Source organism: Scyliorhinus torazame, chromosome 17 (assembly GCF_047496885.1).
Source record: "Scyliorhinus torazame isolate Kashiwa2021f chromosome 17, sScyTor2.1, whole genome shotgun sequence".
Lineage (NCBI taxonomy): Eukaryota > Metazoa > Chordata > Chondrichthyes > Carcharhiniformes > Scyliorhinidae > Scyliorhinus > Scyliorhinus torazame.
Window position 1 is genome coordinate 109316456 of NC_092723.1, and position 13993 is coordinate 109330448.

The 13993-nt window shown below is 48.9% G+C and overlaps 1 protein-coding gene across 1 annotated transcript in view; it reads right to left on the minus strand.

Annotated features, from left to right (window-relative positions):
* The window catches only part of tex2l (testis expressed 2, like), a 200737-nt gene that overhangs the window by 38348 nt on the left and 148396 nt on the right, over positions 1-13993 (minus strand). The window contains exon 6 of the mRNA XM_072480866.1: positions 1968-2114. Coding sequence (XP_072336967.1) covers positions 1968-2114 — 147 coding nt within the window. The remainder of the gene's footprint in view (positions 1-1967; positions 2115-13993) is intronic.

The window sequence follows — 13993 nt, forward strand, 5'->3', positions numbered from 1 at the left end:
CAAGCTCAGTAGAGTGGACATTTTGCCCTGGAAGAATATTTCTAGCAGTTTGACTGCATGGTTGGGCTGGTGATAAAGGCTGTACTGAACTCAGAACACTGAGTAACCAAGGAGCGATTATGAGACAGCGGACTGATTGAAGAATGCAAATGAAGCAATAAGTTGCAAAGTGAGACTTCAGCAGTTTTTAACTTGAACCTCAAGCAAAATCACACCTTTAAAATTACTCCCATGCTTCTGTTATTTATATATATCTTTTAGAGAGTTACAGGTGTCACGACAGTAAGAAACTCTTGCATTTAACATGGATGAAGTAGGACAACATCTTCAATAATGGATTAATGAATGTGAGAGAATCACAGCAAGCTTATTGTGTGGAAAATAATATGCTGTCTGTCTGACTTACATTCGGAGGTGCCGATCACAGGATGAAGTGTTTCAAATTTATATGGTTTCCTGAACTCTTTCTCGTTATCTTTTTCTGAAGGCATTTATTCCTCATTGGGATACTTTTCCTTTTTTTAAAATATAAATTTAGAATACCCAATTCATTTTTTTTCCAATTAAGGGGCAATTTAGCGTGGCCAATCCACCTACCCTGCACATCTTTGGATTGTGGGGGTGAAACCCACACAGACACGGGGAGAATGTACAAATTCAACACGGACAGTGACCCAGGGCCAAGATGGAACACGGGTCCTCGGTGCCGTCGGCAGCAGTGCTAACCACTGTGTCTCCGTGCTGCCCCCTGGAATACTTTTCCAAGGGTGTCATGAGGCGTCACCTCAGGAACAGTGTATCACTAGCCATTGTGCATCTACTAACCTTGACGGTGAGCACTGCTAAACTATTTGACCATGAGCAGCATTACTCTAAGCCCATTCTTTCTCTATCCACTGTACTTATATGTTTACCGTCAAGCTAGAAGCCTATGGTGACAGACTAGCAAACTGTTCCAGGCAAAACAAGCTATGGAAACAGACAGAATGCTGCCTCAGTGCATCACTCGATGTGGGAAGAATCATAGAATCCCTACAGTGCAGAAAGAGGCCAATCGGCCATTGTGTCTGCACCAGCCCCCCAAAAGTGCACCCTACCTAGGCCCAATCCCCGCCCCATCCCTGTAACCCCATTCAACCTTTGGACACTAAGGGGTAATTTAGCATGGCCAATCCACCTAACCTGCACATCTTTGGACTGCGGGAGGAAACCGGAACACCCGGACGACACGGGGGGAATGTGCAAACTCTACCAAGTCACCTGAGGTCGGGAATCAAACCTGGGTCTCTGGCGTTGTGAAGCAGCAGTGCTAAACACTGTGCCACTGAGCCGCCCCAGTTAGAGAATTAGAATAATATCAACCAGGGTTCGGGAGGTCTCCTGGATTTGTTTTGAGTGTCTACTTTGGATTAACGAGGGATTTAACCCCCTCCTCAATATCAAAGAACAAAGAATAAAGAAAAGTACAGCACAGGAACAGGTCCTTCGGTCCTCCAAGCCTGTGCCGACCATGCTGCCCGTCTAAACTAAAATCTTCTGCACTTCCGGGGTCCGTATCCCTCTATTCCCATCCTATTCATGTATTTGTCAAGGTGCCCCTTAAACATCACTATCGGCGCTGCTTCCACCACCTCCTCCGGCAATGAGTTCCAGGCACCCACTCCCCTCTGTGTAAAAAACTTACCTCGTACATCTCCTCTAAACCTTGCCCCTCACTTGCACCTCAAACCTATGCCCCCTAGTAATTGACCCCTCTACCCTGGGAAAAAGTCTCTGACTATCCACTGTTATCCTGGGTTATTATCTGTTTTCTTCACCTCCCCAGAAGATGGTTGTGGGAACTCTTTGCACTGCACTGCACAAGGTCTTGCTGCTGGATGAGATGGGGTTTCCCCCTGAACATTATTGCCCATATGTTTGTATCATCTTTCCTGAATGGAACAATTCTGAACATTCGTTCAGCTCACCCTGATTTTGCTCAGCTTCTTCTGAACTTTGCAAGCAACTTGATCCGCCCAGTACTTTTCCCGCAAGAAGTCCCAGAAGATCCGGCCAACCATTGCATTTATCCAGGACACTTCAGTTTCCGTACTGACTCGGTCATCACCAGGCATCTGGAAGACGGAGAAAGTACAGAAATCAAACAGAAACTTGTCAAATAGGGTTAACCAGACCATACAAGCAGAAGAATTCTGATGACAGTGCAAACAGAATGGCTTGTTTGTGAGTGAATTGACCATTATGTACAACAGTCTGATTTAGCACTAAAGGACAGTTGGCACAGAGTAGCTTAAAACTGAGGTAGGGAGGTGGGGAACTGGCTGGATATTAACTCGTTGACCCAGCAGAAACTGGGCATGGGGCTCGGGTGAACTTGAATTGGGAGACTTACCCACTGGTCTCCATTTTGATCTTACTAACCGCCATTTTAGATTGCATGCGCCAAGGCCACCCACACAAAGCAGCAGGACACTAGTTTCAATATGCGAATCAGGTGCGGATTATGTAACTGGGAACCAACTGCAATATTAACACCAGGCCTGCACCGGGAAGAACCTTGGGCGTAATTCTCCGGTATCGGCACGATGTCCGCCGACCGGCGCCAAAATCGGCGCTAATCAGTCCGGCATCGCGCCGCCCCAAAGGCGCGGAATCCTCCGCATCTTGGGGGGCCGAGCCCTAACCTTGAGAGGCTAGGCCCGCGCCGGACTGATTTCCGCCCAGCCAGCTGGCGGAAAAGGCCTTTGGTGCCCCGCCAGCTGGCGCGGAAATGACATTGCCGGGCGGCGCATGCGCGGGAGCTTTAGCATCCCCGTGCATGCGCTGTGGAGGGAGCCTCTTCTGCCTCCGCCATGGTGGAGACCGTGGCGAAGGCGGAAGGAAAAGAGTGCCCCCACGGCGCAGGCCCGCCCACGGATCGGTGGGCCCCGATCGCGGGCCAGGCCACCGTGGGGGCACCCCCACGGGGCCAGAACGCCCCGCGCCCCCCCCAGGACACCGGAGCCCGCCCGCGTCGCCTTGTCCCGCCGGTAAGAGAGGTGGTTTAATCCACGCCTGCGGGACAGGCATTCGGCCCATCTGGAGAATCGCGGGGGGGGGGGGGGGGGTGCCAAACGGCGCGGCGCGATACCCGCCCCCGCCGAACCTCCGGTGCCGGAGAATCCGGCAACCTGCGGGGGCGGGATTCACGCCAGCCCCCGGCGATTCTCCGACCCGGCGGGGGGTCGGAAAATCTCGCCCCTTGTTTCTTCCTCGTCTGCTAAACCTGCCAGGTATAATTTCTTTTTCTTTGATGTAAACGTATCAATCGTCGATAAGGTTTGATGAAACAACATTGCAGGTTTTTAATTTGACGATAAGGACACATATAGATAAAATAGACTCAGAAGCTAAGTAAAGCACATCCGGGGCGGGTAACTTCATTGGCCGATGCCGAAATTGTGAAACGCGATTGGGAGAATCGGTTCCAAACCCAAAATCGCAGCGCGCGATTTGATACCAAATCACAATTCTACGTCACCTCGACAGTGGCGCGATGCGTTCAGGAACGCACGTAGAGTAAACATCGTTTTCATGTCATTAGTGGGCCCAACCCAGTATTTTCAGGGGCCTCCGCGATGCTCCACCTCTGGTGGGCCGAGTTTTCAACGGCGCGGTTCCCTTGTGCTTTTAAAAATCATGAAACTGGCGTCATGGCTGATGAGGGAGAGAGAAAAGGTATGACACAAAGAGGCGCGACTGTGGGTTGCCAGGTTGGACACTGGCCAGGCTGGCTAGGGTGGGGGGCCCTGCTGGGGAAAAGGGGAAAGGGCCGAGTGGCCGGGGTGACCCCCCACGGTATCCGTGGCTGCAGCCAATCAACACTCACTGGAATGTACACTGGCTGCAGCCAATCAGCGGTCACTGGAATGTGCACTGGCTGCAGCTAATCAGTGCTCACTGGAATGTGCACTGGCTGCAGCCAACCAACAGTCACTGGAATGTGCACTGGCTGCACCAATCAACACTCACTGGAATGTGCACTGGCTGCACCAATCAACACTCACTGAAATGTACACTGGCTGCAACCAATCAACATTCACTGGAATGTACACTGGCTGCAACCAATCAACATTCACTGGAACGTACACCGACTGCAACCAATCAACACTCAGCAGAATGTACACAGTCTGCAACCAATCAACACCCACTGGAATGTACACTGGCTGCAGCCAATCAACACTCACTGGAATGTACACTGGCTGCAACCAATCAACACTCACTGGAATGGACACTGGCTGCAACCAATCCACACTCACTGGAATGTACACAGTCTGCAACCAATCAACACTCACTGGAATGTACACTGGCTGCAACCAATCAATACTCACTGGACTGTACACTGGCTGCAACCAATCAACACTCACTGGAATGTACACTGGCTGCAACCAATCAACACTCACTGGAATGTACACTGGCTGCAGCCAATCAACACTCACTGAAATGGACACTGGCTGCAGCCAATCAACACTCACTGGAATGGACACTGGCTGCAACCAATCAACACTCACTGGAATGTACACTGGCTGCAGCCAATCAACACTCACTGAAATGTAGACTGGCTGCAGCCAATCAACACTCACTGGAATGTACACAGTCTGCAACCAATCAACACTCACTGGAATGGACACTGGCTGCAACCAATCAACACTCACTGGAATGGATACTGGCTGCAACCAATCAACACTCACTGGAATGTACACAGTCTGCAACCAATCAACACTCACTGGAATGGACACTGGCTGCAACCAATCAACACTCACTGGAATGTACACTGGCTGCAGCCAATCAACACTCACTGAAATGTAGACTGGCTGCAGCCAATCAACACTCACTGGAATGTACACAGTCTGCAACCAATCAACACTCACTGGAATGGACACTGGCTGCAACCAATCAACACTCACTGGAATGGATACTGGCTGCAACCAATCAACACTCACTGGAATGTACACAGTCTGCAACCAATCAACACTCATTGGAATGGACACTGGCTGCAACCAATCAACACTCACCGGAATGTACACCGGCTGCATCCAATCAGCACTCACTGGAATGTACACTGACTGCAACCAATCAACACTCACTAGAATGTACACTGGCTGCATCCAATCAGCACTCACTGGACTGTACACTGGCTGCAGCCAATCAACACTCACTGGGATGGACACTGGCTGCAACCAATCAACACTCACTGGAATGTACACAGTCTGCAACCAATCAACACTCACTGGAATGGACACTGGCTGCAACCAATCAACACTCACTGGAATGGACACTGGCTGCAACCAATCGCCACTCACTGAAATGGACACAGTCTGCAACCAATCAACACTCACTGGAATGTACACTGGCTGCAGCCAATCAACACTCACTGGAATGTACACTGGCTGCAGCCAATCAACACTCACTGGCATGTACACCGACTGCAACCAAACGACACTCACTGGAGTGTACACTGGCTGCAACCAATCAACACTCACTGGAATGGACACTGGCTGCAACCAATCGCCACTCACTGAAATGGACATAGTCTGCTTGCCAATCAACACTCACTGGAATGTACATTGGCTGCAGCCAATCAACACTCACTGGAATGTACACTGGCTGCAGCCAATCAACACTCACTGGAATGTACACTGGCTGCAGCCAATCAGCGGTCACTGGAATGTGCACTGGCTGCAGCTAATCAGTGCTCACTGGAATGTGCACTGGCTGCAGCCAACCAACAGTCACTGGAATGTGCACTGGCTGCACCAATCAACACTCACTGGAATGTGCACTGGCTGCACCAATCAACACTCACTGAAATGTACACTGGCTGCAACCAATCAACATTCACTGGAATGTACACTGGCTGCATCCAATCAACACTCACTGGAACGTACACTGACTGCAACCAATCAACACTCAGCAGAATGTACACAGTCTGCAACCAATCAACACCCACTGGAATGGACACTGGCTGCAGCCAATCAACACTCACTGGAATGTACACTGGCTGCAACCAATCAACACTCACTGGAATGTACACTGGCTGCAGCCAATCAACACTCACTGGAATGTCCACTGGCTGCAACCAATCAACACTCACTGGAATGTACACAGTCTGCAACCAAACAACACTCACTGGAATGGACACTGGCTGCAGCCAATCAACACTCACTGGAATGTACACTGGCTGCAACCAATCAACACTCACTGGAATGTACACTGGCTGCAGCCAATCAACACTCACTGGAATGTACACTGGCTGCAGCCAATCAACACTCACTGGCATGTACACCGACTGCAACCAAACAACACTCACTGGAATGGACACTGGCTGCAACCAATCAACACTCACTGGAATGTACACTGGCTGCAGCCAATCAACATTCACTGGAATGTACACTGGCTGCAACCAATCAACATTCACTGGAATGTACACTGGCTGCAGCCAATCAACATTCACTGGAATGTACACTGGCTGCAACCAATCAACACTCACTGGAATGTACACTGGCTGCAGCCAATCAACATTCACTGGAATGTACACCGACTGCAACCAATCAACGCTCACTGGAATGGACACTGGCTGCAACCAATCGCCACTCACTGAAATGGACACTGGCTGGAACCAATCAACACTCACTGGAATGTACACTGGCTGCAGCCAATCAACACTCACTGAAATGTATACTGGCTGCACCAATCAACACTCACTGGAATGTACACTGGCTGCAGCCAATCAACATTCACTGGAATGTACACCGACTGCAACCAATCGCCACTCACTGAAATGGACACTGGCTGGAACCAATCAACACTCACTGGAATGTACACTGGCTGCAGCCAATCAACACTCACTGGAATGGACACCGGCTGCAACCAAACAACACTCACTGGAATGTACACAGTCTACAACCAATCAACACTCACTGGAATGGACACTGGCTGCAACCAATCAACACTCACTAGAATGGACACTGGCTGCAACCAATCGCCACTCACTGAAATGGACACAGTCTGCAACCAATCAACACTCACTGGAATGTACACTGGCTGCAGCCAATCAACACTCACTGGAATGTACACTGGCTGCAGCCAGTCAACACTCACTGGCATGTACACCGACTGCAACCAAACAACACTCACTGGAATGGACACTGGCTGCAACCAATCGCCACTCACTGAAATGGACACTGGCTGGAACCAATCAACACTCACTGGAATGTACACTGGCTGCAGCCAATCAACACTCACTGAAATGTATACTGGCTGCACCAATCAACACTCACTGGAATGGACACCGGCTGCAACCAAACAACACTCACTGGAATGTACACAGTCTACAAAATCAACACTCACTGGAATGGACACTGGCTGCAACCAATCAACACTCACTGGAATGGACATTGGCTGCAGCCAATCAACACTCACTGGAATGTACACTGGCTGCAGCCAATCAACACTCACTGGCATGTCCTCTGGCTGCAGCCAATCAACGCTCACTGGAATGGACACTGGCTGCAGCCAATCAACATTCACTGGAATGTACACCGACTGCAACCAATCGCCACTCACTGAAATGGACACTGGCTGGAACCAATCAACACTCACTGGAATGTACACTGGCTGCAGCCAATCAACATTCACTGGAATGGACACCGGCTGCAACCAAACAACACTCGCTGGAATGTACACAGTCTACAACCAATCAACACTCACTGGAATGGACACTGGCTGCAACCAATCAACACTCACTGGAATGGACACTGGCTGCAACCAATCGCCACTCACTGAAATGGACACAGTCTGCAACCAATCAACACTCACTGGAATGTACACTGGCTGCAGCCAATCAACACTCACTGGAATGTACACTGGCTGCAGCCAATCAACACTCACTGGCATGTACACCGACTGCAACCAAACAACACTCACTGGAATGGACACTGGCTGCAACCAATCGCCACTCACTGAAATGGACACTGGCTGGAACCAATCAACACTCACTGGAATGTACACTGGCTGCAGCCAATCAACACTCACTGAAATGTATACTGGCTGCACCAATCAACACTCACTGGAATGGACACCGGCTGCAACCAAACAACACTCACTGGAATGTACACAGTCTACAACCAATCAACACTCACTGGAATGGACACTGGCTGCAACCAATCAACACTCACTGGAATGTGCACTGGCTGCACCAATCAACACTCACTGGAATGTGCACTGGCTGCACCAATCAACACTCACTGAAATGTGCACTGGCTGCACCAATCAACACTCACTGAAATGTACACTGGCTGCAACCAATCAACATTCACTGGAATGTACACTGGCTGCAACCAATCAACATTCACTGGAACGTACACCGACTGCAACCAATCAACACTCAGCAGAATGTACACAGTCTGCAACCAATCAACACCCACTGGAATGTACACTGGCTGCAGCCAATCAACACTCACTGGAATGTACACTGGCTGCAACCAATCAACACTCACTGGAATGGACACTGGCTGCAACCAATCCACACTCACTGGAATGTACACAGTCTGCAACCAATCAACACTCACTGGAATGTACACTGGCTGCAACCAATCAATACTCACTGGACTGTACACTGGCTGCAACCAATCAACACTCACTGGAATGTACACTGGCTGCAACCAATCAACACTCACTGGAATGTACACTGGCTGCAGCCAATCAACACTCACTGAAATGGACACTGGCTGCAGCCAATCAACACTCACTGGAATGGACACTGGCTGCAACCAATCAACACTCACTGGAATGTACACTGGCTGCAGCCAATCAACACTCACTGAAATGTAGACTGGCTGCAGCCAATCAACACTCACTGGAATGTACACAGTCTGCAACCAATCAACACTCACTGGAATGGACACTGGCTGCAACCAATCAACACTCACTGGAATGGATACTGGCTGCAACCAATCAACACTCACTGGAATGTACACAGTCTGCAACCAATCAACACTCACTGGAATGGACACTGGCTGCAACCAATCAACACTCACTGGAATGTACACTGGCTGCAGCCAATCAACACTCACTGAAATGTAGACTGGCTGCAGCCAATCAACACTCACTGGAATGTACACAGTCTGCAACCAATCAACACTCACTGGAATGGACACTGGCTGCAACCAATCAACACTCACTGGAATGGATACTGGCTGCAACCAATCAACACTCACTGGAATGTACACAGTCTGCAACCAATCAACACTCATTGGAATGGACACTGGCTGCAACCAATCAACACTCACCGGAATGTACACCGGCTGCATCCAATCAGCACTCACTGGAATGTACACTGACTGCAACCAATCAACACTCACTAGAATGTACACTGGCTGCATCCAATCAGCACTCACTGGACTGTACACTGGCTGCAGCCAATCAACACTCACTGGGATGGACACTGGCTGCAACCAATCAACACTCACTGGAATGTACACAGTCTGCAACCAATCAACACTCACTGGAATGGACACTGGCTGCAACCAATCAACACTCACTGGAATGGACACTGGCTGCAACCAATCGCCACTCACTGAAATGGACACAGTCTGCAACCAATCAACACTCACTGGAATGTACACTGGCTGCAGCCAATCAACACTCACTGGAATGTACACTGGCTGCAGCCAATCAACACTCACTGGCATGTACACCGACTGCAACCAAACGACACTCACTGGAGTGTACACTGGCTGCAACCAATCAACACTCACTGGAATGGACACTGGCTGCAACCAATCGCCACTCACTGAAATGGACATAGTCTGCTTGCCAATCAACACTCACTGGAATGTACATTGGCTGCAGCCAATCAACACTCACTGGAATGTACACTGGCTGCAGCCAATCAACACTCACTGGAATGTACACTGGCTGCAGCCAATCAGCGGTCACTGGAATGTGCACTGGCTGCAGCTAATCAGTGCTCACTGGAATGTGCACTGGCTGCAGCCAACCAACAGTCACTGGAATGTGCACTGGCTGCACCAATCAACACTCACTGGAATGTGCACTGGCTGCACCAATCAACACTCACTGAAATGTACACTGGCTGCAACCAATCAACATTCACTGGAATGTACACTGGCTGCATCCAATCAACACTCACTGGAACGTACACTGACTGCAACCAATCAACACTCAGCAGAATGTACACAGTCTGCAACCAATCAACACCCACTGGAATGGACACTGGCTGCAGCCAATCAACACTCACTGGAATGTACACTGGCTGCAACCAATCAACACTCACTGGAATGTACACTGGCTGCAGCCAATCAACACTCACTGGAATGTACACTGGCTGCAACCAATCAACACTCACTGGAATGTACACAGTCTGCAACCAAACAACACTCACTGGAATGGACACTGGCTGCAGCCAATCAACACTCACTGGAATGTACACTGGCTGCAACCAATCAACACTCACTGGAATGTACACTGGCTGCAGCCAATCAACACTCACTGGAATGTACACTGGCTGCAGCCAATCAACACTCACTGGCATGTACACCGACTGCAACCAAACAACACTCACTGGAATGGACACTGGCTGCAACCAATCAACACTCACTGGAATGTACACTGGCTGCAGCCAATCAACATTCACTGGAATGTACACTGGCTGCAACCAATCAACATTCACTGGAATGTACACTGGCTGCAGCCAATCAACATTCACTGGAATGTACACTGGCTGCAACCAATCAACACTCACTGGAATGTACACTGGCTGCAGCCAATCAACATTCACTGGAATGTACACCGACTGCAACCAATCAACGCTCACTGGAATGGACACTGGCTGCAACCAATCGCCACTCACTGAAATGGACACTGGCTGGAACCAATCAACACTCACTGGAATGTACACTGGCTGCAGCCAATCAACACTCACTGAAATGTATACTGGCTGCACCAATCAACACTCACTGGAATGTACACTGGCTGCAGCCAATCAACATTCACTGGAATGTACACCGACTGCAACCAATCGCCACTCACTGAAATGGACACTGGCTGGAACCAATCAACACTCACTGGAATGTACACTGGCTGCAGCCAATCAACACTCACTGGAATGGACACCGGCTGCAACCAAACAACACTCACTGGAATGTACACAGTCTACAACCAATCAACACTCACTGGAATGGACACTGGCTGCAACCAATCAACACTCACTGGAATGGACACTGGCTGCAACCAATCGCCACTCACTGAAATGGACACAGTCTGCAACCAATCAACACTCACTGGAATGTACACTGGCTGCAGCCAATCAACACTCACTGGAATGTACACTGGCTGCAGCCAGTCAACACTCACTGGCATGTACACCGACTGCAACCAAACAACACTCACTGGAATGGACACTGGCTGCAACCAATCGCCACTCACTGAAATGGACACTGGCTGGAACCAATCAACACTCACTGGAATGTACACTGGCTGCAGCCAATCAACACTCACTGAAATGTATACTGGCTGCACCAATCAACACTCACTGGAATGGACACCGGCTGCAACCAAACAACACTCACTGGAATGTACACAGTCTACAAAATCAACACTCACTGGAATGGACACTGGCTGCAACCAATCAACACTCACTGGAATGGACATTGGCTGCAGCCAATCAACACTCACTGGAATGTACACTGGCTGCAGCCAATCAACACTCACTGGCATGTCCTCTGGCTGCAGCCAATCAACGCTCACTGGAATGGACACTGGCTGCAGCCAATCAACATTCACTGGAATGTACACCGACTGCAACCAATCGCCACTCACTGAAATGGACACTGGCTGGAACCAATCAACACTCACTGGAATGTACACTGGCTGCAGCCAATCAACATTCACTGGAATGGACACCGGCTGCAACCAAACAACACTCGCTGGAATGTACACAGTCTACAACCAATCAACACTCACTGGAATGGACACTGGCTGCAACCAATCAACACTCACTGGAATGGACACTGGCTGCAACCAATCGCCACTCACTGAAATGGACACAGTCTGCAACCAATCAACACTCACTGGAATGTACACTGGCTGCAGCCAATCAACACTCACTGGAATGTACACTGGCTGCAGCCAATCAACACTCACTGGCATGTACACCGACTGCAACCAAACAACACTCACTGGAATGGACACTGGCTGCAACCAATCGCCACTCACTGAAATGGACACTGGCTGGAACCAATCAACACTCACTGGAATGTACACTGGCTGCAGCCAATCAACACTCACTGAAATGTATACTGGCTGCACCAATCAACACTCACTGGAATGGACACCGGCTGCAACCAAACAACACTCACTGGAATGTACACAGTCTACAACCAATCAACACTCACTGGAATGGACACTGGCTGCAACCAATCAACACTCACTGGAATGGACATTGGCTGCAGCCAATCAACACTCACTGGAATGTACACTGGCTGCAGCCAATCAACACTCACTGGCATGTCCTCTGGCTGCAGCCAATCAACGCTCACTGGAATGGACACTGGCTGCAGCCAATCAACACTCACTGAAATGTACACTGGCTACAACCAATCAACACTTACTGGAATGTCCACTGGCTACGTGGCTGTCTGGGTCAGCAGGGGTGAGTTCCCCACCGACTGTTCGGATGAGCGGACATCATCTGAAACATTCAGACCTATATTTGCTTGTGGGAGAATCTAAGACCAGGGACATGGCTTAAAAAGTAGTGATGAACCTTTCAGAAGTGAAGTTAATAAATTAACTGCTTCGACACACAAAGGGTGTTTGAAGTTTGATGTCGGTTCAATTGTTAATTTAAACCTGAGATTGGTAAATTTCAGTTAACCAAAGACATTCAGGTATATGGAGGCAGGTTTTTTACATTCCTATGTGTGCACCATATTAATAGGTCTGCCTCAATAAAGAACTGTGTTTGCATCATAGTAGTTTCCTAACTCATGTTTGCCTCAAGCTAAATTTGCTTCTCATCACTGGTTTACTACAATTACTTCACTTGAGCTTACTTTAGATTGCTTTATTATCATGTTCTAGTGGTTGCTAGGCAATAACCCAAAAACCTAGCAACCTGCAGTAGCTCTGGAAAAAAGGGACTCATAATGTCATAATTCGCTTTCATAAAGGGTCCAACGTTAAATGGCATTATTCTTGATGTTTGAACTCTGCTTTTCTTTCTTAGTGATAAGAAGATTCAGGGTTTGATCCCACTCCAGACAGTCCCAGTCGTTGGAGGCTGGAGACTGGAACTCCAGCTCTGCGTCCTGGGTTCACATCCAATGGGATACTCAGGACTGTTGAGTTTAAGTGGCTTCCTCTCATTGTATAGATTATGATAACCTGTAATATCTCCCTGACCCTCCCTGACCCTCATTGACTTGTATGAAGTTATTAAAAGGCCATGGAAGCAGCATTCATATTGTGGCAGGTCAGAATAGTCTTTGAGTCCTTCTACAACAACAGTATCAAGTTGTATTTATATTGAGCATCCAATAAATGCATCCCAAAGTGCTTTATAAGAGGGTAAACAGACAAATAGTTGGCATTAAGTCATAGAAGGAAAGCTGGTGATTGAAAGATTAGTCAAAGAGATGTTTTTTTTAAAAATAACTCAAAGAAGGATAGAGAGAGATAGAGAGGTGGAAAGGTTTATGGACGGAACTCCAGAGATTAGGGCATAGACAATGATGCCTGCTCAGGAGGTTGACCCATGTTTGGCTTGGGGGGCGGGGAGGACTAATGGAGATTTGGTGAAAGGAGGTTGATCCAAGAGAAGAAAATAAATGTGGTGGCTGGGAGGAAGCAGTCCTCTGAAGGGTAAATCTGAAGTTGACAGCCTCATTAAAACATGCCTCCTTCCTGGGAGCAGGGTGACTGTTCATCTGTG